The sequence below is a fragment of the Bombina bombina genome, chromosome 4 (genome assembly GCF_027579735.1).
Source record: "Bombina bombina isolate aBomBom1 chromosome 4, aBomBom1.pri, whole genome shotgun sequence".
Taxonomy (NCBI): Eukaryota; Metazoa; Chordata; class Amphibia; order Anura; family Bombinatoridae; genus Bombina; species Bombina bombina.
Window position 1 is genome coordinate 376,566,828 of NC_069502.1, and position 26,629 is coordinate 376,593,456.

General features: G+C 37.0%; 1 protein-coding gene across 8 annotated transcripts in view; it reads left to right on the forward strand.

Annotated features, from left to right (window-relative positions):
• The window catches only part of NLGN1 (neuroligin 1), a 679,524-nt gene that overhangs the window by 111,184 nt on the left and 541,711 nt on the right, over positions 1–26,629 (forward strand). Inside the window, exon 3 of one of the 8 annotated variants that reach the window (XM_053710151.1) lies at positions 20,936–20,957. The exons of the other annotated variants lie outside the window; for them this stretch is intronic. Within the exon in view, the coding sequence (XP_053566126.1) occupies positions 20,936–20,957 (22 nt within the window). The remainder of the gene's footprint in view (positions 1–20,935; positions 20,958–26,629) is intronic. 8 annotated transcript variants of the gene reach the window in all.

A 26,629-nucleotide genomic window follows, 5' to 3' on the forward strand; every position in this document is an offset into this window, starting at 1 on the left:
TCTGAAGGGGCCAGGAGGGAGGTTTTGTCTGAGGGAGAAATTTCAGATTCAGGGAAAATTTCTCAACAAGCAGAACCTGATATTGTAACTTTTAAATTTAAATTTCAACATCTCCACGCACTACTTAAGGAGGTATTATCTACTCTGGATGATTGTGACAATTTGGTCATTCCAGAGAAATTAGGTAAGATGGACAAGTTCCTAGAGGTTCCGGTGCCCCCCGATGTTTTTCCTATACCCAAGCGGGTGGCGGACATAGTAAATAAGGAGTGGGAAAGGCCCGGCATACCTTTTGTCCTCCCCCTATATTTAAGAAATTAGTTCCTATAGTCGACCCCAGAAAGGACTTATAGCATACAGTCCCCAAGGTCGAGGGGGCGGTTTCTACTCTAAACAAACGCACTTCTATTCCTATAGAAGATAGTTGTGCTTTCAAGATCCTATGGATTAAAGGTTAGAGGGTTTGCTTAAAAAGATGTTTGTTCAGCAAGGTTACCTTCTACAACCAATTTCATGCATTGTTCCTGTCACTACAGCTGCGTGTTTCTAGTTCGAAGAACTAGAAAAGTCGCTCAATAAAGAATCTTCGTACGAGGAGGTTTTGGACAGAGTTCAAGCTCTTAAATTGGCTAACTCTTTTTTATTTTAGATGCCGCTTTGCAATTAGCTAGATTAGCGGCGAATAATTCAGGGTTTGCTATCGTGGCGCGCAGAGCGCTTTTGCTTAACATCCCTTTCAAGGGTAAAACACTGTTTGGCCCTGACTTGAAAGAGATTATTTCAGACATCACTGGGGGAAAGGGCCACGCCCTTCCTCTGGATAGGTCTTTTAAGGCTAAAAAGAAGCCAAATTTTCGTCCCTTTCGCAGAAACGGACCAGCCTCAAATTCTACACCCTCTAAGCAAGAGGGTAATACTTCTCAAACCAAGCCAGCCTGGAGGCCGATGCAAGGCTGGAACAAGGGTAAGCAGGCCAAGTCACCTGCCACTTCAGCATGAAGTGTTGGCCCCCGATCTGGGAAGGATCTGGTGGGGGGCAGACTTTCTCTCTTTGCTCAGGCTGGGGCAAGAGATGTTCAGGATCCTTGGGCGCTAGAAATAGTTTCTCAAGGTTATCTCCTGGAATTCAGGGAACTACCCCCAAGGGGAAGGTTCCACGGGTCTCAATTATCTTCGAACAGGCATTCTTACACTGTGTAGAAGACCTGTTGAGCATGGGAGTGATTCATCCTGTTCCATTAGGAGAACAAGGGATGGGTTTTTACTCCAACCTGTTCATAATTCCCAAAAAAGAGGGAACATTCAGACCTATTTTAGATCACAAGTTTCTAAGGGTTTCATCATTCAAAATGGAAACCATTCGAACGATCCTTCCTACCATCCAGGAAGGTCAATTCATGACCACGGTGGACTTAAAGGATGCGTACCTACGTATTCCTATCCACAAGGAACATTTTCGGTTCCTAAGGTTCGTCTTTCTGGACAAGCATTACCTGTGGCACTTCCATTCGGATTAGCCACTGCTCCAAGGATTTTCACAAGGGTACTAGGGTCCCTTCTAGCGGTGCTAAGACCAAGGGGCATTGCAGTAGTACCTTACGTGGACGACATTCTGATTCAAGTGTCGTCTCTGTCAAAAGCAAGGGCTCATACGGACATTGTCCTAGCCTTTCTCAGATCTCACAGGTGGAAAGTGAACATAGAAAAAAGTTCTCTGTCCCCGTCAACAAGAGTTCCCTTCTTGGGAACAATAATAGTTTCCTTAGAAATGAAGGTTTTTCTGACAGAGGCCAGAAAATCAAAACTTCTAAGCTCTTGTCAGGTACTTCATTCTGTTCTTCTTCCTTCCATAGCGCAGTCCATGGAAGTAATAGGTTTGATGGTTGCGGCAATGGACATAGTTCCTTTTGCACGAATTCATCTAAGACCATTGCACCTGTGCATGCTCAGACAGTGGAATGGGGATTATACAGACTTGTCTCCGACGATACAAGTAGATCAAATAACCAGAGATTCACTCCGTTGGTGGCTGACCCTGGACAACCTGTCACAGGGAATGAGCTTCCGCAGACCAGAATAGGTCATTGTCACGACCGACGCCAGTCTGGTGGGCTGGGGCGCGGTCTGGGAACCCCTGAAAACTCAGGGTCTATGGTTTCGGGAAGACTCTCTTCTCCCGATAAACATAATGGAACTGAGAGCGATATTCAATGCTCTCAAGGCTTGGCCTCGACTAGCAAAGGCCAAATTCATATATCAACCATCAGGGGGGTAACAAGGAGTTCCCTGGCGATGGAGGAGCATCCGGGGGAGTGGGAACTCCATCTGGAAATCTTTGCCCAAATAACTCAATTATGGGGCATTCCAGACATGGTTCTGATGGCCTCTCGTCAGAACTTCATGGTCCCTTGTTACGGGTCCAAATCCAGGGATCCCAAGGCGACTCTATTGGATACAATAGTAGCACCTTGGATCTTCAACCTAGCTTATGTATTCCCACCGTTTCCTCTCATTCCCAGGCTGGTAGCCAGGATCAATCTGGAGAGGGCTTCGGTGACCTTGATAGTTCCTGTGTGGCCACGCAGGACTTGGTATGCAGACCTGGTGAATGTGTCATCGGCTCCACCATGGAAGCTACCTTTGAGACAGGACCTTCTTATTCAGGGTCCATTCGAACATCCGAATCTGGTTTTCCTCCAACTGACTGCTTGGAGTTTGAACGCTTGATTTTATCAAAGCGTGGGTTTTCAGATTCTGTAATAGATACTCTTATTCAGGCTAGAAAGCCTGTAACTAGAAAAATTTACCATAATATATGGAAAAAATATATCTGTTGGTGTGAATCTAAAGGATTCCCATGGAACAAGATAAAAATTCCTAAGATTCTTTCCTTTCTACAAGAAGGTTTGGAGAAAGGATTTTCTGCGAGTTCTCTGAAGGGACAGATCTCTGCTTTATCTGTTTTACTTCACAAAAGGCTGGCAGCTGTGCCAGACGTTTAAGCGTTTGTTCAGGCTCTGGTTAGAATCAAGCCTGTTTACAGACCTTTGACTCTTCCCTGGAGTCTTAATCTAGTTCTTTCAGTTTTTCAAGGGGTTCCGTTTGAACCCTTACATTCCGTAGATATTAAGTTATTATCTTGGAAAGTTTTGTTTTAGGTTGCAATTTCTTCCGCTAGAAGAGTTTCTGAGTTATCTGCTCTGCAGTGTTCTCCGCCCTATCTGGTCCATGCAGATAAGGTGGTTTTTAGGTACTGAGCCTGGTTTTCTTCCGAAGGTTGTTTCCAACAAAAATATTAACCAGGAGATAGTTGTACCTTCTTTGTGTCCGAATCCAGTTTCATAGAAGGAACGTTTGTTACACAATTTGGACGTTGTCTGTGCTCTAAAATTCTATTTAGATGCTACAAAGGATTTCAGTCAAACATCTTCCTTGTTTGTTGTTTATTCTGGTAAAAGGAGAGGTCAAAAAGCAACTTCTACCTCTCTATCTTTTTGGCTTAAAAGCATCATCAGATTGGCTTATGAGACTGCCGGACGGCAGCCTCCTGAAAGAATCACAGCTCATTCCACTAGGGCCGTGGCTTCCACATGGGCCTTTAAGAACGAGGCTTCTGTTGATCAGATATGTATTACAAATTTGATACTTTTGCTTCTTCTGAGGCTATTTTTTGGGAGAAAGGTTTTGCAAACCGTGGTGCCTTCCATCTAGGTGACCTGATTTGCTCCCTCCCATCATCCGTGTCCTAAAGCTTTGGTATTGGTTCCCACAAGTAAGGATGACGCCGTGGACCGGACACACCTATGTTGGAGAAAACAGAATTTATGTTTACCTGATAAATTACTTTCTCCAACGGTGTGTCCGGTCCACGGCCCGCCCTGGTTTTTTAATCAGGTCTGTTGATTTATTTTCTTTAACTACAGTCACCACGGTATCATATGATTTCTCCTATGCAAATATTCCTCCTTTACGTCGGTCGAATGACTGGGGAAGGCGGAGCCTAGGAGGGATCATGTGACCAGCTTTGCTGGGCTCTTTGCCATTTCCTGTTGGGGAAGAGAATATCCCACAAGTAAGGATGACGCCGTGGACCGGACACACCGTTGGAGAAAGTAATTTATCAGGTAAACATAAATTCTGTTTTTACTGCTGTGACTATCTTGTATCTAAGCATCTCCTGACCGCCCCTAATCACATGACTTTTAGTTATTATCTATTGACTTGCATTTTAGCCAATTAGTGCAGTGTCTGCCACAACCCACGGGCGTGAACACAATGCTATCTATATGGTTTACCTGAACTACTCTCCCCTGTTGTGAAAAGCAAATACAAAAGCATGTGATTAGAGGCAGCCTTCAAGGGCTTAGAAATTATCATATGAGCCTTCCTAGGTTTGCTCTCAACTAGAATACTAAGAGAACAAAGCAAAATTGTTGATAAAAGTGAATTGGAAAGTTGTTTAAAATTACATGCCCTATTTGAAAAATAAGTTTTTTTTTTTGGCCTTGACTGTCCCTTTAATGTGCAATGCCAGGCAGACAGGTTTGTAGGAGTGAACTTTGTCCATCTGATGTTTGTTAAATGGGGCTCATTTACCTACAGTTAACTGCTTCTAAAGGGATATGGAACACAAATATTTTTTTTCTTTCATTATTCAGATAGAGCATGCAATTTTAAACAACTTTCCATTTAACATCTGTTATCTATTTTTTTGTTCTCTTGGTATCCTTAGTTGAAAATGATACATAAAAGGCTAAAGAGATGCTTATTGGTGCCTGCCTTATGTTATTGGTTCAGCCAATTCATTCAGCTAGCTCCCTGTAGTGCATTGCTGCTTCTTCTATATCAAGTAAATTGGAAAGTTGCTTAAAATTGTATTCTCTATATGAATCATGAAAACAATTTTTTGTATTTCATGTCCCTTTTTATAACTTATTATAGTGCATTGCATGCTGAGACTTTACTACCTAAACATACAATTTTAAGAAAACCCCAGCAGTATTTTCACTGGGATAGGGCTTTGTGGATAAAGATACATTTTCAAGTGTAGAAGGAACCACTGATAAACACACAGATATAATTACATTATCAGTAATACTATGCCTTTATCAAACCTTCTACCCATTTTATTGTAAAACAATCAAAGTTTGGTTTATCAAGTTAAATGTTTGGTCAAGTAAGTTAAATTGACCATAAAAAAACAAGGTTTACTGTATAGACATTTACATGTGCAAACCTCTCAATATTTTCAAATACTCTGGAATTGTGGTTTAAGGTAATGGTGCTTAACGTATAGGTATTTCATTGGGTTAAGTTGCCTTGCTCACAACCCACAGCTATTTCATACCTCCAGTTTGGTTTCTGAGGCTGGGGTTGGAAGCCTTTTGGAATGATTTCCATTCCAGGTAGTTTTTGTATAACTTTATTGATAAAAAAAATGTCCTGAAAGCATCCATTATTTATCAAATTAAAGTAACATTTTGCAAACAAAAATAAAACAACAGCATGCTTTCATATAACAGAGAACATTTGGGGGACAATTTATGTAGGTGCGAGCGGACATGATATAGCGTATCATGTCCGCTGCACATCGATAAATGCCGACAGCATATGCTGTCTTCATTTATCATTACACCAGCAATTCTGGTGAACTATACTGCCCCCTGAAGATTTGCGGCCGTTAGCAGGGGGTGTCAATCAACCCGATCGTATTTGATCAGGCTGATTTCTGTCCTCAGAGGTGGCGTACGAGTTAAGGAGCAGCGGTCTTAAGACCGCTGCTTCTTAACTTCCGCTTCAGGTGGACCTGAAGCAGAGTGGGTCGGAAGCAGCATCCGCTGCTTCATAAATCGATCCCTAAGAGAGGATAGTAGACTAGAAAAAAATGTAAAACAGTATAGAAAAATATAAATTACGAAAAATGACAGATCTTGTTACATCATGGATAAGCAAACCAGTTTTCCTTCAAGTCTCCCATTATTATATAGGTCACAAAATTTATGTAACCGGTTTGTGTGACTAAATGCAAAATAACAGTGACTACAGATAAAGAGTATAAAATGAATGTGACTTGATTCTTTGCTTATTTGTAAATATGAAATAGCTCTTTTTGCTCTTTGAAACCACAACCAATCAAAATGGACTGAGCTTGTATGGAGATTAGACCTCCTTATCTTATCACTTTCTACACACAGCATTACTTCCTTGTTGTATTTCTGTCTATATATGAAAGCCCAATATTTAGCGAGAATAACTGAACATTTTAGTACATATTACTCCCAACCACACTGAGAGTGTAATTTTTCTGCTGACTCTTTTTTTACATAGCTTTTCTATTGCCATTTTTCAGTATAGGTGATTGATTTAACAAGTTATTTCAATTGGCAAAATATAATTAATTTATAAAAAAAATTGAATATAATACAGCAGGTAAAATGGATAATTGGAAACACATTAAAGGGGAGAAAGTGTTACAGTAAACTGTCCCTTTAAGTTTGTAACCTATATTGTTTGTCAATTATGAATATGGGCTGCATTGGAAAATGATATGGGCTGAGTGCAACTTGAAGTCTTTGGTTTCCTTGCACTGTTATATAGACATTCATTCTTACATCGGCACACCATGATCATTATCTGCAGAAACATATTTATTTATCTATCTACATTTGCCACATTTTGGAAGTGTAAACTATAATTTTTCATAAGTGTCAAAAGATCTGTCCAGTAATACCCGCTTTGTGGATGACATTCTGCGAGTACATTTTATAAACACATATGGCAGTTTGACAAGGAGAAACCAAACAGCCAACGGTCAAGACATATTCAACACTACTTTTATGTGCCAATATGAACGAGGTGTAAGTTTTCCTTGAGGTAATCTGAGGTACAGTAAGAAATGCTATTGTGTCTAAAGTTCATTTATTTTTGAACTGCTTAAGTCTTGTGACTTTTTATACTTGTGTGTGTTTAATATTTTTGGTATTTAAAATGTGTTCATTTTTAATTTACTCTATTCACGTTTTATGCATTTATAAACATAGATATGTCTCAAGATAGAAAGATAGAATTATATAGACAGGCAGGCATATAGATAAATAAATAGATAGAAAGATATATAGATTAGATTTTTCATGGTTGTCTTCAGTTTTAAGTATCTATGTTTTCCATGCATAATATATATAGCAGGTTTTGTTGAGAAACAGGTGAATAGTGACATCTGCTAGCTTGGTAATAACATATTGCAATGCATTGTAACATTTTTAGATGCTGTTAAATAGTTTAGTATGTTTGTGTGTACAATTAAAGATAATTATGTGATCTCCGGTGCTCATCTCAGCAGAGATTCAATTAAAATGAGCTCCTGTTAATGTGACAATGTATATAGACAATGGGAAGAACATTTGACAGTCACTAATTACAGTTAGCCGCCATAGAAACCCCACTGAGAAACAAGGGCAGGATGTGGCTAAATTAGAAAGTGATGTTGACATACTAGTTCATTCATTTTAATATGTGAGAACTAAGAATTCTCAGAACCTTTTGTAGACAGTTTAGACATATAATTAAACCATTAAAGGGACATTCTACAATAAAATGTGTATTATATTTTCATCTTTTGATCTGTTTTCATGTAATTTAACTCTGAAATTTGTCGGGGGGCAAATTTTGCTAACAAAACAGTTTAAAAGCATCTAACATATGTATTTTGTATGTTTTTTTATGCAGTGCAACCCTTAATTGCTGTCATATACTATGCATATATAAGAAATTAAAAGTTCTCTCACATGGAAACTTATCTGTGGTATGAGATGTGATTTTTCAATAAAGGAAGCCTTTTCCTTAGCTAAAGTTGAACATGTCATAAGTGTGCAGTGATTCAGACAGTCTCTCAAGAGACATCACACTCCAATTTTTTATTAGTCTCATTCGCTGTTTGGCCACACAGGTATTACCACAGTGCTCAGCTGCATAATAGAGGTTAGGAAAATTGAAGTGGTGAGGTATGCTCTAAGTTACAGCTTGGGGAGTTCTCTGCTCCCAAGGCATATGTCCTTAATTGAGATTATGTTTTGGAGGCTATAATAACATGCCTAGGGCTGCTCCTTCTGCCTGTGTAACCATTTTGTTTGACAGTAGTTTTATAACTACTGACACAGTATGACAGTAAAATATTTGATATATTTTATTTACATTCCATATATAAAATACTAAACTCCTGCCAACATATCCAGTTCTTTTAAATAACATTCTATATCTGATTTGCATTATTTATCTTACTGCATATATTTGTTACAATGAATTCATATTACATAATCAGATGTTTTATTCTATTTTAGTAACATACAATTTGACATTTGGCTGCTACGCAATTCAATATTACATTGCCATATCTGCATTTCTCTCTATTTAACATTGAAATCAGAGTGAATCTGTGTGTGTGTTTTTATTACAGTTTGTCAGTGATTTATTTGTAAATATGTACAAATACCAAGCAGGCTATAATGAGGAATGCAGCATCACTGAGTGTTACACAGTTGCTGAATCTTATCTCTTGACTATTTCTTGGAAATCTATCTAATGAAAGTGTTTTATATCCAATTCAGAAAGGATTCTTGAAAATAAATATTTATGATCCTTACTTTTCATAGTAAAGCATTTAAATGTTTATATTATTGGAAATTACAGTTATAGCATTTACACTCCCATTATTGCTGTTCTTAATCATTTACCCATTGGGTGATGTGGACAGCAGACAACTAGCGGCTTTGTAGTTGCTTCAGTAATTAATTGCATCTTTCACTTCCCTGCTAACCAATCAGAATAGTGTTCAGGGTGAATTTTGATATTTAGGCAAATTATTCACATTTTATTTTTTTAATCTATTAAGGAGGAATTCTTTTTTATGATAAACAGACTAATAAGGATCAGATTTAAGAGGATATTTTGCTACCAACCAGAAGAAGCAATAGAGTAGAAAAAAATCGAACCAGCTGTTTTTATGCAAGGAAAGTAATAGTTGTTGCTATTACATGGGATTTTCTGCAGTGTTTGAGCCACTAAACTATTGAGTCTTTGGGGTAGATTTATTAAAGGTCAAGCGGACATGATTCGCTGTAGCTCGACCTCGCTAAATGACGACAGCAAGGAGCGGCATTGCACAAGTGAAGTGCTTGTGCAATGTCGCTCCTTGCTTATCGACGGCCAATCAGCCGCTTGCAGGGGGTGTCATTCATTCAGATCGTAGCGGGATGATTTCAGTCCACCACATAAAAGGTGGCGGAGAAGTTAAGTAGCAGCGGCCTTACTGCTTCTTAAAGGGACATTAAACCCAATTTTTTTTCTTTCATGATTCAGATAGAGAATGCCATTTTAAACAACTTTCTAATTTACTTCTATTATCTAATTTGCTTCATTCTCTTGATATTCTGTGCTGAAAAGCATATCAAGATAGGCTCAGTAGCTTCTGATTGGTGACTGCACATATTTGCCTGATGTGATTGGCTCACCCTTGTGCATTGCTATTTCTTTAAAAAAGGATATCTAAAGAATGAATCAAATTTGATAATAGAAGTAAATTGGAATGTTGTTTAAAATTGTATTCTCTGTCTGAATCATGAAATAAATTGTTGGGGTTTAATGTCCCTTTAACTTTCGTTTCAGGCGGACCTGAAACAATGGGCATAGAAAGCAGCATCCGCTGCTTAATAAATATACCCCTAAATAGTTGGACCATATATTGTACCTCATTATTTATACCATAACACAATACTATATATAGTATACATTCTAGAAAACAACACACATTGAATGTAGAAAATATTAACAGAAATAATGAAATCATGATATTACCAGTAGCTGTTCCAATGTTTAAGTGTCTGCCTCACAACAGATAAGAATATGTTTTATTTAGTTATTGAGCTGTTTTCCTTTGTGCTTAGTATAAAATCTCTGCAAATATAAATGTTGCACCCTCATGCCTTGGATCCAGCGTGTTATGGTACACGTGCATTATTGTTTGAAGAAGATATATCAGTTAGTATAAAGACAATAAGATGCCCAGAAAGGCAAAGCTGTAAGGAGATTTAAAAAAAAAAAAAAAAAAAGATTAGTAGTGGAAGCAAGAATCTGTAATTATGTTTTTTTTACCACAATATTTTGAAATCTACTGTAAATCTTGAAGAATATCATAGCAATTTATTTATTTATTTGGTGTGTGTTTCAGCCTTTCCCTTCGCAGTCAAGGTTTATTTTTTTGTGTTTACAATTGGCTGAGTGTTCATGAAGGAAGCTTGGGAGCAATCGCTGAACCTTAGTGACAGGGGATGTAATTGATAGCCTGGGTTGTTTAGAAAATGCCTAGTGCAGTCTTAAATATATCTATAACAAATATAACTACCAACTTTAATATCTGGAATTCTGCAAGAAGGCATACATTTAATTAGCATAGTAATCATTTTGCAATATATTATCTGAGCTTCTGCTAATAAAACCAAGCAACAAATCCCAGGAAATAAGCTGCAATTTGTTACTTTTGTCCTTTTTTTTTAGGTTACAAATAAATACATTTGAAGACCATTCAGCAGTCCCACAATGTCCCTTTAAAAAGTCAGTAAACACCTTCAGAATTGTATATAAAATGTTTAGTTATACATATTGATACAACTTTGAACTATACTGTCATTATTTCGTTGTCCCCTTTTCATGTAATTTAGCTTTGATAATTAAGCCATTTCTAATTCCCAGAACTTAAACTACCCCCTGCTGACTTGTCAAGGCTAACGCTGCTATATAGCTTTCCCTAATTGACTTTAACTGAAAACAACTACAAAACAATGCACACTATACTAGGATTGTAGCTAGGACTAGCCTTGTCTGAGGACTAAACCTCAGACTGGTTCCTCCAAATAAAGCAAATAGTTGGTGGAAATTGGTTGTTGGTAAATAATTGCAGTAAAAAGGATGTTAATTTGTTTTAAAAATGTTAAGATTTGACTGATATGTTTTTCTATAGCAACACAACAGATTTGTATTGTAATTACAAGTTGTTTACTGACACCTGTAACTGATTTTCTTTCACAAACTAAAATCAAGGACTACTCACTAATGCACATTTTCTGAATAGCAGTCAGAGACCAGGCCCAGCAGATCACTTCTCAGTCTCCCTGCACACACAGACCAACTGCATGGTACTTCAGATACAGCAGGTTGACAGTAACCTTGATTACAGCATTAAAGTAGGGGGCTGCAGAGCCAGGGTCTAGTGTGAGACCTCTAGTTGCGCTCGTATTATGAGTTTAAAGTAAACTGTTTTCGTTTGAGTGTTAACCGGATGAGCACAAAAAGCTGAAGTTACAATTGGCCAGATTACGAGTGGAATTCAAAACTGCGCTTTCGCAAGTGCGATATTTGTGCTCCACTCATAATACCAGGACACACAAATGTGCACTGGTATTTAAAATCCAGCGCAATGCAAATGTGAGCATGCGTTTCCATTGCATGGAAGCTTTGTGCTCCATAAAGGTCTTACCTCTGGTTAATTTTCAGAGCACTAATTGCTACCGCAAGTTTGCGGTAGCAATAAGCAGCCACTTGTAATGGCGGATTATTTATTGTGTAATAAATTACCCATTTACAGGTGCGCAATAAATTAGCGATCCACTTGAAATCTAGCCCAATATAAGATGCGTGTTCACATATTCCCCCATAGAAGTCAATAGAGAAAAAAACACCCCACTCTCACAGAAACCCAATCGCTTATTCTCATGTGTGCTAACCCAACAAGAAAATATGAATATTTAACATTCCAGTGTTCTTCACATAACAGAATATGTTCTATTTATTCATAAATAAACATTTCTACATCTATCTGATGTTTTTGGTACAATATATATCTATTAATATATATATATATATATATATATATATATATATATATATATATATAAACAGGAATAATCCAGGATTTTCATAAAAAAAAGTCAAGTTTATTAACTATTTGGGGAATTGTTTCCCCTTCTTCAGAATAACAATAGCACATATGTGCAATGCTTAAATACTATACAAACATAAAGTGATACCTCCCCCTTCCTGTGAAGAAAAAAACCACCAGACACACATCATATCCGGTATTATAAAATTAACATTGTGGCACTGGAAGTATATATTAAGTACTTCCGGGTGATGTGCAATACAACAAAATAATATAAAATAAATCATGGGGCATTATCGCCCATCCATAATATATACCTGAATTACACTCTTTAAGTATATTAGGAACAATCTCCAATTATGTGTATCATTCTTCCTCCTACCCGCTAAATCATACAGCTATAAGGTACTTCAGTAAAGTTGTCCACCGGATATTGCGCCACTTCCGGTTTCTAGTGTACCGGAATTCAACAGTGATTATGCAATGTCCGGGTGAGAACTTAAACGATAAGGGCGCAACTTCCTGTAATGTATTACACCCTTATCATGGATATTTTAAACAAACACATGTTAAGTGAAAAACCTTATATATTAACCAGAATGATGTGGCGGACATTGGACTAAATACTAAAGGTGACTAATATGGTACAGTGCTAAATGGTGAGTTAAAAGTGCAAACACACCGAGTCATAAACTAGACAACATGTAGAACATATACAAATAGATTAGAAGGAACTTATCAAGCGGATTGACAATTATCACAGTACTATCTAGTTACACTCGAAATGCCGATTGCTAAGAGGCTCATTCCCATAATATCACTTATTGCATGTTTCCACAATACAAGACTATATACATCTTAGCAACTTGGGAATATAACATAACAATATGGTGCAGCAATTATCTCTTCTCATCCCCTTGGTTATAACTGCAGTACAATGTGTATTATTGGGGGAGGAGGAAAGCTATTTATCCTGGTCTAAGGGGTATGCATGTGAACGTACAGACTAAAAATAATCCGCTAGTGCACATGTAGTCGCCTCTGACAGTGATCAAAGGCATTCATCCAGTCAATAGACTGAAGGTAGCCCCATTCATGTCCCCATCCACAACCACGCTTACTCCATCCCCATTATATACAACATCCACAGTGCTCCTTATGTTAAAGAGCCAAAATCTGCAATAGAGTTGAGTCCCTTTGGGTGTATGGTGTCCAGCCTGAACATCCACTCTGCCTCTCTTTTTAGAAGCAGTTTGTTTCTGTTGCCGCATTGTGCTGGCTTGGGAATATGATCAATCAGGATCACCCTGACTGAAGATACTGGGTGTTTAGCCTCCATCCAGTGGCACGCCACCGACTGCTCTGATTCTCCCTTCTTGAAGGCTTGCCTTATGGCCATCTGCTGGTTTGCCATCCATTTGCGAATATTCCCCTGGGTCTTTCCTATGTAATGTATGCCACATGGGCATATCAACATATACACCACATGATAGGTAGTGCACGTAATTGAGTGATTGATGGTGTATTTTTGACCACCATGGGGATGGTTGAATTTATTGTTGGTACTAGATGTGAGCATTCTATATACCATTATTCCCCATCAGGTTAGATTGGATAGAGTAAAGGAAGCATTGCTGACTTCTACCAAATATGTGGGTCCATCAATTGAATTTGTTTTGCAACTTGTAAAATTCTGCCTCACTAAAATTATTTTAAATTTGAAAAAATAATTTTACCTCCAAACAGCAGGCACTGCAATGGGGTCAAATATGGCCCCATCGTATGCCAACCTTTTTATGGCTGGCTTTGAAAACCAATTTCTTTGGTCGAAGGATGTACCTCAGGTAAAACATTGGATAAGAACATTATCTTCACAACTACCTTTGCTCCAAATACATCTAAGGTGGGACAGTCTATCAAGGAATTCTGGCACATCCTACTTTCAGATAATAAACTGAAGTTTGCCAAGGGATCTAGTCCCATAGTAGGATTTAGACGCAATACCAACCTCAGAGATCTTCTGGCCATCTCAGATCTGGTCAGATGTTAAGCAATTGAGGGCTCAGGGGGGCCACGGAAAGGATGATTGCCACCAAGAAATTCAACCATTCCCATGGTGGTCAAAAATACACCATCAATCACTCAATGATGTGCACTACCACCCATGTAGTGTATATGTTAATATGCCCATGTGGCATGCATTACATAGGAAAGACCCAGTGGACTATTCGAGAATGGATGGCAAACTATCGGATGGCCATAAGGCAAGCATCAGAGCAGCCAGTCGCGCGCCACTGGATGGAGGCTAAACATCCTGTATCTTCAGTCAGGGTGATCCTGATTGATCATATTCCCAAGCCAGCACAATGCGGCTACAGAAACAAACTGCTTCTAAAAAGAGAGACAGAGTGGATGTTCAGGCTGGACACCATACACCCAAAGGGACTAAACTCTATGCCCCGATTTTGGCTCTTTAACATAAGGAGCACTGTGGATGTTGTATATAATGGGATGGAGTAAGCGTGGTTGTGGATGGGGACATCATTGGGGCTACCTTCAGTCTATTGACTGGATGAATGCCTTTGATCACTGTCAGAGGTGGCTACATGTGCCAGGATAAATAGCTTTCCTCCTCCCCCCAATAACACACATCATACTCCAGTTATAACCAAGGGACTGAGAAGAGATATAATTGCTGCACCATATTGTTACGTTATATATAGTCTTGTATTGTGGAAACATGCAATAAGTGATATTATGGGAATGAGCCTCTTAGCAATCCGCATTTCTAGTGTAACTATGAGTTAAATACTGTGATAGTTGTCAATCCACTTGATAAGTTCCTTCTAATCTATTTGTATTTGTTCTACATGTTGTTCAGTTTATGACTCTGTGTGTTTGCACTTTTAACTCACCATTTAGCACTGTACCATATTAGTCACCTATAGTATTTGGTCCAATGTCCGCCACACCATTCTGGTTAATATATAAGGTTTTTCACTTAACATGTGTTTGTTTAAAATATTTGTGGTAAGGGTGTAATACATTACAGAAAGTTGCGCCTTTATGGTTTAAGTTCTCACCCGGACATTGCGTAATCACTGTTGAGTTATGGTACACTTGAAACCGTAACTGATGCAATATCCGGTGGACACCTTTTCTGAAGTACCTTGAAGCACACAGCGGTCATAGGTTATGGCTGTATGATTTAGCAGGTAGGAGGTGGAATGATACACATAATTGGAGATTGTTCCTAATATACTTAAAGAGTGTAATTCAAGTATATATTATGGATGGGTGATAATGCCCCATAGTTTATTTTATTTTATTTTGTTATATTGCACATCACCCGGAAGTACTTGATATATACTTCCAGTGCCACAATGTTAATTTTATAATACCGGATATGATGTTTGTTTGGCGTTTTTTTTTTCTTCACAGGAATGGGGAGGTACCACTTTATGTTTGTGAAGAAGGGGAAACAATACCCTGAAACGTCAGTAATCTTGACTTTTGTTTTTCAGCTACACGGACTAACCAGGTACTTGACCGTAGGGGGGCGGATTCATACTGAGACTGTGTTTTTATATATATATATATATATATATATATATATATATATATATATATATATATATATATATATATATATATATATATATATATATATATATATATATATATATATATATATATATATATGTGTGTGTGTGTGTGTGTGTGTGTGTGACTATTTAGAACATATTCCGCTATGTACAGAACATTAGAATGTGAAATATTTACAGTAAATACTTAGTTAAAACCTTGATTGAAAATGAATATTGCATAAATATGATTTTACATGCTTTCATTTACTTAACTGCAAAGTGCTCCAATGCACACACACACACACATATATATATATATACTGTATATATATGAGTGTACATATGTACTTATGTGTTTATATGTGTATAAATGTCTGTGAATATATGAACACATATATAGACATATATTTATACATACATATCCATCTTTTTTTTTTTTTTTAAACACCAGAGATTTTTTAACCTTTATAAATTTGTGTGCAATATTTTTTTTAAATAATTTTTATTAGTAGGTGTTATTATTATAATTCGATCGTAAAATGCGATTCTTTCCTGATTTAGAAAGAGTATGCAATTTGAAAAAAATTCTATTTTACATCTATTGTCTAATTTGTTTCATTTTCTTGATATCATTTGCTAGAAAGCATATTTGATAGGCTCGGTAGCTGCTGACTGGTGACTCCACATAAATGCCTCATGTGATTGGCTCACCCAGATGCATTGCTATTTCTTCATCAAAGTATATTTAAAGAATAAAGCAAATTAGATAATAGAAGTAAATTGGAATGTTGTTTAAAATTGTATTCTCTACCTGAATCATGAAATAAATTTTTTGGGTTTAATGTCCCTTTAAGTGATCACGTTTACTTTCAGCTGGTAATACCAGCGGTTAGCCCGACGAGCGCAAATCCCCAGAAAGGCCTATTTTTGGTCCTCCAGCCCTAAATACCTCTTTTTTAGAGTAATTTTAGACAGCCAAATCTCTTTTAGACTTGCTGCAGATTCCATATATATAAGGCTTCAAAATGAAGGCAAAGAGAGGAGAACTGACAACTTTTGGCCCAGGGGACAAGTACAATATAAGGGCTTAAGGCACAGCAACCCCTTTGAAATGTTTTGATTTTATAATATAGATATATATAGAAAGAGTGAATACAGTAACAATTGGCCCTGCTGCAGCTGGGGCTTGATAGAGAAAAAAAAAAAAAAAAAAACATTCAAAATTATGAGCTGTTTGCCAAGCTTTGCACCTTCTCTATCTGTATCTGTGCCAGTCCTGATTGCATTAGGTAAAGCAGCCCTGGGCCCTGGCCCAGTCCACCTCTGAAGGTAAAGCAATTTTGAAATTTCAGCTTTCTTTAAAGGGACAATAAAGCCAAAATTAAATATTCATGATTATGAGCATGCATGTGTCTTTAGTACATGCACGTGTCTTTAGCTGTCTATGACAGCAGTATTTGCAACATTGTATAATATAATGTATAAGTGTATAATGTACACTTTAGTTAAAAAACTTCACTTTATTTCAGACAGATAAAAACCAAGCTGTGACGTTTTACCCTTAATTATCACCCGAAACATCACAGCTTGTATTTTATTTGTCTGAAATAAAGTGAAGCTTTTTAACTAAGGTGCCGTGGATCATTTACAGTGACATTTTGATATATAGGGACTTGGCAGTATCCCTGGTTGTCACGGGCATTAAATGGTCACACTGACTGCTCTGCTATACATTATGAGACTACTATAAACAATGGTGCATCCAAATGGTTAAAGACACGTGCACACTCCTGGGCCCACCTAGGACTGCTCTTTAAAATAGTGTGACCATGTTGCCGCTTTAAAAAGGGACACATATGAAAAATACATATGTCAGGGTTCTTATACAAAACATTTCTTTTAACAGCCCTGGAAACAACCCTGACATATGTATTTTTCATATGTGTCCCTTTTTAAAGCGGCAATATGGTCACTCTACTTTAACAGAGAATACCAACAGAACTAAATTGGTGATATTTGTAAATTGGAAAGTTGTTTAAAATTTCATACTCTATCTAGTTAAATTAAGATTCATTTTTACTTCACTACCCCTTTAATTTCTTGGAACACATAGCAAAACGTATCCATACAGAAAACAATCCTACATATTTTGTTTCCAGTTTCTATGTTTGTAATGTATTTTTTTTCTGTGACCAGATTCTTAAATGTGACCTTATAATATATTTACATTACTTCCCTTTGTTGGTAATCTGTCAGAATTTACATAATTTGTTTAACATAGCATGCCAAAGTAAAAACAGAGGTTATATCTACTGTACTGCTAATCATTTTGTGATTAAGCAATGACATTAAATATTAAATAAAAGATGGCATCAAAAATGATTCTCTTTATTGAAGAGCCAATCTAAATTTTTATATAATTAGCTGTTGGAGTCTAGTGAGGTTTGTGCAATTGCTCAAAGAAAGGCAGCAATCCATTTGGCTAATGAGCATTGTGAGCTGTCTGGGTATTTAAGGGGGAAAAAAACTAATGAGAAGGAAATATTCCTTTCTCCTTTTTTCTGTCCTATTGTATATCAAGCAAATTCTCCTACATCCCAAGTTATCTTAAGCCTTTGAATATCGCATCATGACCTTATCTCATGGCATGTAAAAATTAATTAATCTACTTCTGAGGAGATTAGATTAGCTAAACCACCACTCCCCTATGACTACCACTGTAATCTCAGAAATGGAAAAATGTCAAATGCAAAAAAAAAAAGAAAGTAATTTCTTAGTAAGTAGATAAAAATGTTGACTTATGATCCTATAGAAGAGCAAATACAGATTTTAAAAATAACACGCCTCTTCAATAAACTTACATTTGTTAACATGTAAACAGTTTGAAATGCTGTGATTCTTAATGTGGATATTTATCATGTAGTACATACATACTATTATATAATATTTTATAAATGTGTTGTTTTTTTATTAAAGTGATAGGAAATCCTAGCGTGTTTGAAACTCTAGGATTTACCAGTGCAACAAATAAAGGGGCTTTCAGCCATGAAGTATAAAATACTTCATGCTGACAGTTCCTTTATTTACCTGTAGCGTATGCTGTGCTGAGCACCTCAGGCCGCCTGCAGCAGAACGTTATTTTTTTCAATGAGGTGACGTTTCCACCTCTTAGCCAATAGCCATGCAGCCCAGCTGGCATTATGCCGGATAGCTAGCATGCTATTGGCTAAGATCACCTCACTGAAAAAAAGTGTTCTGATGTGGGTTACCTGAGGGGCTCAGCGCGGCATACACTGCAGACAAATAAAGGAACTTTCAGCAAGTATTTTACGCTTCATGACTGAAATTCCCCTTTATTTGTTGCACTGGTAAATCATAGCATTTAAAAAATGCTAGGAATTTACCATCACTTTAAGTCATTATTATTATAAAAAATATATCTTTCTAATTCTGAAAAGAGGGGTCCTCAGTGGACAGAAAGACTATCCAATTGCTACATAATTCCATAGATTGTATTCACTACTTTGCTAGATGTGTGACACTTTTTTGTTTTGCGAAAAGGTTTACTAGAGCACTGAGGAAGCGGTAATCATTCCAGCGTAAATTGCAATTGCGCTCAAGTGATCGCGTTTGCTTTCAACTCATAATGCTAGTGGTAAACCCAACGAGCGTAAACACCCGTGATAAACCCCTCGTAATCTGGCCCATAATATGCTCAAGTACACACCACAAGACACATCACACACATTTTGTGCCTTGTCAGCCCTTTGTTTATTGACCACAATTTACCATAATCGACAAGAAAAAAAATGTCGTTAGCTATATTTTTCTGCCAGTTGTACAACTAATAATCAGCTAGATTACGAGTATGACGTTATGAGTGAAAAAGCAGCATTATGCTTCATAACGCTGCTTTTTCCCTACCGCTGCTATTACAAGTCTTGTAGGTATAGGTATACCGCACACCTTTTTGGCCGTCACACAACGTCAGTACCGCACTTTTAAAAAAAGTCCTTTTTCAATAGGACTTCGATAACGGCGGTATTACGAGTTTGCCTGGGAGGCCAAAAAGTGAGGGTACACTCTTTAACCACAAGATTCGTACCGCCATCGAACGTCAGTAGTTATGAGTTTTACGTTACAAAGCTGTAGCATAAAAGTCATAACTAAAGTGTTAAAAAGTATGCTAACACCCATAAACTACCTATTAACCCCTAAAACGAGGCCCTCCCGCATCACAAATACTAAAATAAAATTATTAACCCCTAATCTGCTGCTCCGGACATCGCCGCCACTATTAAAATGTATTAATCCCTCTTCCACCACTCCCCGACATCGTCGCCACTATAATAAACCTATTAACCCCTAAACCACCACCCTCCCACATTTCAAACACATCTTAAATATTATTAACCCCTAATCTGCCGTCCGCCCACACCGCCACTATAATAAACCTATTAACCACTAAAACGCAAGCCCTCACAACGAAATATACTAAATTAAACTATTAACTTCTAAACCTCTGGCCTCCCACATCACTACATAACTATAATAACCCCTAACCCTAACGTAACCCTAAGCATAAGCCTAACCCTAACACCCCCTAACTTAAATATAATTAAAATAAAGCTAAATAAACCTTACAATTATTACCTAAATAATTCCTATTTAAAACTAAATACAAACTTACCTATGAAAAAAACTAAGCTAGCTGTTTTTTTTTTTATAATTTCGTTTTTTATTTTGTGTAATTTAGTGTATTTTTTTTTTTATTTAGATAATTGTATTTGATTAATTTAATTTATTTGATTTGATTGTAATGTTAGGTTTTATTGTAAGGCAGGTCAGGTTTTATTACAGGTAAATTTGTATTTATTTTAACTAGGTAGTTAGTAAATAGTTAATACCTATTTACTAACTAATCTACCTAGTTAAAATAAATACAAACTTACAAGTGAAATAAAATTAAAACCTAAGATAGCTACAATATAAATATTAGTTGGGGGGGGGGGGGCGGAGCCAACAGCCGAGGCAGGCAGACGCATAATTTTTGAGCTCCTAGGCCTTGATCCAAAATCTGCTTCTTTTCAGTACAAACCCTAACTAATTTTATATGTGGACTATTGCTAACTGGTCTATACCTAAAGGAATCTTGATCTGTGAGCAATGATGCAGCTAACTCAATGTTTAATAACATCCCCAGTAGAGATTCATCGCACTGAGAATGGTAAAATCAGTAGCCCTTCCACCACTACTATTGGTTCAAAGCCTATTGGGATGAAACCTAAACCTCAAACTGCTCTCAAAATGGAAGAAGATCGCGAGCAAATACTCGCCATGCTAAAGGATTTTGGCCTGGCAGATGGCTAACTTCTTTTCGGATCTATCAGATTCCTTACAGTCAACATTGAAGGGAAAGACCTGCAACCCACCAACTAGCAGTGAGCTTGGAGATACGCAGATGGAATTGCCTCTGAAATGCCTGCTGATGACGCCGCAACAACCACAAAACCCCTCGATACTTACCATGAATAGCTGCGGTGTCCCATCGCAGACTCACTGTGACCCACTCCTTTTGGACTGTACAGTTCCTGCAGCGAGCGGTGCGATATCACCAAGTCAGGCCCCACAGCATTTGGAGCTCCATCAGCTATCTAGGCCTAGACCCTACCTCACAGTAGTGGAGACGCACCACTCGTTCCTTGACAGCGGAGAGTGGATCGATTGGAGCGGAGAGGACCCAGGACTTACACTTTGGCCGCTTTCACGGAGTGGAGCTTGGATGCCTGAAGTTCTTCTTTTTTCGAGTCCTGCTTGCGATGTTGTGGTGCAGAGTCCTGATTACATTTGTTTAGCTGAGGAGACCTTGTGTCTCGGGCCAGTGGACATGGACGGCTATAGACCGGGCATTATATCTGCAGAGCCCTGGTCACTGAGAGAGCTCCTTTATGTTCTTCGGGACAGATATCAGCTGAAGCTGGGTATAGGCTGAACTTTTGATGAGTAACTGGATCCACTGTAACGCTATACTATTTTATTGTTTAACCAATTTGGCGTTATTCTATTTTATTCTTTTTTTTTTTTCTTTTATGTGTCTTACACATTGGCTTAGGTGTTTGAAATGTTCCAAAAACCCCTGTGAGTCTTCATATTTTGATATATACTTTAATATGGCACCTACTTATTAAAGTACTTGCTGAAACCATTTATATGCTAGTTTTAAATGTATGTTTCTACAGTGGAACTTTTCATTGCACTGCAATTACATGCATTATCTGTATGTATGTCATTGTTCAGGATGGCGCTATTACCCATAAATGTCCAGTAGCATTGGTGCTAGCACTAAACTGTTTATACTGCTATATTAACTAGTTACATAAAAGGTCTTATATATAGCAAAATGCCACATTAAACAGTATTGATTTTATGTGATTGTTACTGTATCACTAACATACTGTTTTAGAGCTCAACACGTCAATGGTGCATTCTAATATACTATAGCCTCAGTTGGTATATATGCTGTATTATATTAACTAGCTATTGTACATTAGTATAATGTCAGCTCCTTTAACACTGCGTTGTTATATATTAACTTATGTATATCTGAGATGATACTGAATAATACATATAGGCTGTAATCTTATTGCTAGTAACCAGCAAACTGGGGCTCCTAAACTAGGTAGGTTTACTCTATACTAATAACATTTAGTAAGACACGCAGCATTCAGTGCAACTTATAATACACACATCCTCCTATTAGTAATGGGACCTGATCTCTCTTCTCATTCCCTCTTTCTATATACTATATGCTGCAGTTCAATAATGGTTTGTTTTGTAGTCATTGGACCTCAATGTTTATTAGACACCACTGTCCATTATTTCATGCACTTGTAAATTTCCGGAAAAACTGGTCATGTATGCTACTGATGTACAATCTATCATACTACATGTTGCTTTACACTACCATAGTTAGATTATAGCCGTCATATTATACTACTGTTTAGTTATTTTCTACTTCTTCTAAGTCCATCTAAATCTTGATTATATACTTTATGTCTAAAGTTATAGGTTTTTGCTAAGTGGGTATGTAAAGAAATGCACAATTTCCTTATGGATTTACTGTCTCAACACAGTGGGGTATTCTTTATTCTTTGTATAGTGTTAACATATTATATTTATACCAAATGAATATGATACTGTATGGAAGGTGACTGTTTAATTCTTGGCATTCAAAAAACTAGGCAGCCTAGAGTTGTTGGTGAGTTTAATTATATATACACATACAGATATTTAATGATGTCCTATACCAGATATACCGAAACGCCCAACTTGTGTCCCACCTTTCTATTACAATAAGACCTATTTTGTATTAGGATAATTCCAGGTAAATATAACAAACCTATAATGTATTTTAATATAAAGGTACCAGATTGATGGAAATATTCTGAAGCCTAATACATTTAACTCTCTTAAGGACCAGGTTTGAGTATCCTCTGCACTCTATTATTGTTATGATTGCTAGCGTCGTATATTATTGGTATGGCTATTTCTGTAGATATTATACTTCGCAATAATTTTATTTTGTATGGCATAGATGCTAGTTAGCATCGACATCTTACTCTAATCTACACTATAACAGTTATCTTTAGCCCAATCCTCAAGACATGTTTCTTTAATTTCAAACCAGTCTTTTTAACATACCTTCCTACACCCTCTAAGCTTGGTAGTCAGTATAAGCTGCTTCTATAATCTTTCAATAGATTATTCACCCCATATGTACAATATTAACTTGTATTCCGGACTTCCCCTAATACTTAAATTCTTTTATGTACACTGGTACTCCTAGATGCCAAATAACATATGTTCTGTGTTGACCTTTGGATCTACCCCTAACTCTTCGGAAACTTTCTTAGAGGTCCCATCACATTCTTTATGTTGCTTTTTTATCTGGCTCCGCCCTTGCACACTCCCCCCATATTTGACTAGCGGTGCTTACCCGCTGAATATACCCCCCCTCACATCTAACTCATAAAAAAGATATTTATCTGTCCACCAGTTTTCTTCTAGTTTCAGAGGCCGTATGGCCTGAGAGTCGGTTTCTAACTTGTCAGTCATATACGCTACCTATTATAAAATCGAGGTTTCATTAGCCTACTTTTGTATATGTTACAATTTTTGGAATAACCTACTCAATTTTAATTGTATTTTGTATCTATGTTGTTAACAGGCGATTGATTACTGTTATGTGTTTGTTCTGTAAAACCTCAATAAAAAAATATATTTAAAAAAATATAACTTTTAGTTATTTTGTAGCTAGCTTAGGGTTTTTTTAAAAGGTAAGTTTGTATTTAGTTTTAAATAGGTATTATTTAGGTAATAATTGTAAGGTTTATTTAGCTTTATTTTAATTATATTTAAGTTAGGGAGTGTTAGGGTTAGACTTATGCTTAAGGTTACATTAGGGTTAGGTTTAGGGGTTAATATATTTATGTAGTTTTAGTCATGTGGGAGGCCAGAGGTTTAGGGATTTAGGGGTTAATAACTTTAGTATAGTGGCAGCGACATTGGGGGCAGCAGATTAGGGGTTAATAAGTGTAGGAAGTTGGCAGCGATGTTAGGGGAGGCAGATTAGGGTTAATAACTGTAATGTAGGTGGCTGTGATGTTAGGTTTGGCAGATTAGAGGTTAATAATTTATGTACGTGGCGGTGATGTTAGGGGCAGCAGATTAGGGGTTAATAACTGTAATGTAGGTGGCGGCGATGTTAGGGGCAGCAGATTAGGGGTGTTTAGATGTGGTTTTTATGTTAGGGTGTTAGGTTTAAACATAACTTTTTCTTTCCCCATAGACATCAATGAGGCTGCGTTACGGAGCTTTTGTTTCACAGGTGTTAGGCTTCTTTTTTGACGGCTCTCCCCATTGATGTCTATGGGGAAATCATGCACGAGCACGTCAAAGCAGGGCTTGTATTTCGGTGCGGTATGGAGCTCAACGCCACCATATCGCCTGCACAAGCCTACTTTTTACAAACTTATAATAGCAGCACAATAGGGAGGTGAATTAACGTTAATTTCCCTATAGCGCTCAAAACTCGTAATCTTGCTGATTGCTAATATTTTTTCTTTAGATCTCCTTTATATCTAATACATAATATGAAGAAAAAAGAAACCCCCTTTAAATGTTTTTAACTTTCTTTCTCCTCAAAGTAGCACTATATATTCTGACCCCAGCCCTCAGCACGAGCAATACAGCCAATTTAAAAATCTTATGGGTTGGCTGCACTATACTTGCTACCTGCTGAACTACTGGTATTTAGCAGGTGAGCATTTGAAATTGCAAATCTGACAGGGTTTTGTGAACAATAGTGTTTCTTTCTTTTTTTTCTAAAGTATAAGCAAAAAAGAGTTTATGATCTATAATTATGTTTAAATACTTACAATGTTTAAATATCTTCTTAGTTAGATCAGAATTTAGATAGTGATAGAAAAGAAATACATATAAAATCAGTGGAGAAAACAGGGCTGGATTTAGTGAAAAGGTAGCTGTAAATGGTGCCATCACTCACAGATCAAATTATACTGCAATAAATATTTTTATACTTTTCCCGCTTTTTACATTCTAAATAGATATGAATGTTGTTTTGGCACATTCATTAAAATTAACAAACCTTAGCTGCCATCTAAAATGATGTTGAACATTTTCCAAACATTTTGAAATTTGTTTTCCAGACAGATATTAGGTTTCCCTTCAATGAAAGTAATATTTGGACATTAAATGTTACATTCAAATATTGAATTCAAATGTTGGTTCTCACAGATGTTCAAATTTTAACATTCATTCTATAGATACATTTGAATAATAAATCAAATTTCTTTTGGAACATTAGTTCTATCATTTGATGCAACAACCAATGTATTCGCAAGTGCATAATTCATTTTTGATTTATGTTTGATGCCTAACACAAAATACTTACTAAGAAAGAACTGGTAGATTCTTGTGTGGAACAGGGCCGGACTGGGACCAAAAAAAGGCCCGGGCATTTCTGGGCGAAAAGGCCCACTACCCCTCCCCCCCTGCTCACTATTTCTTATGCACATACATGCAGGCACACAACATACACAACACACACGCTACACAGCATTCACATACATGCAGCCACACAACATTCAGACAGTACACATCATTTACATACATGCAGGCACACAACACACACACACTACACAGCATTCACATACATGCAGGCACGCAACACACACACACTACACAGCATTCACATACATGCAGGCACGCAACACAGTCACACAATAGAAAACAGTATTTACATACATGCAGACGCACAACACACACAGCATTCACATACATACAGATGCACAACACACACACTACACAGCATTCACATACATGCACGCACACAACACACACTACACAGCATTCACATACATGCAGGCATACAAAACACACAGCATTCACCTACATGCAGGCACACAACACACACACAGCATTCACATACATGCAGGCACACAACACACACAGCATTCACATACATGCAGGCACACAACACACTACACAGCATTCACATACAGTACATGCAGACACACTACAAAGCATTCACACACACACACATATATATATATATATACACAGTATATATATATATATATATATATATATATATATATATATATATATATATATATATATATATATATATATATATATATATATATAGGCGGACTAGAAAAGTTTGGTCTGGGTGGGCAAGTACAACCTAGTGGCAGAGGTATAACAACTAAATAATAATATGACTGTTTAAAAATAGAATATAGTCAGGTATTTTTTTTAATATAGACAGTAAGTTATAATGATACAAAATAAGTGTGTGTATATATATATATACACATACACACAGCATCTGAAGGACATCCTTTTATTATATATCACCTCTAGGACTTTCTTTTATACATAGCACCACAAGGATAACTCTCAAGTGAAACCTTTAAACACAGCACCTCTAGTTAACCCTTTTCATCACAGCCAACATAGCACCTACAGAACTCTCTTTCCCCTTATTATATGTAGAACTAGGAGACACAGCTTGAAAAGCTCATTAGTG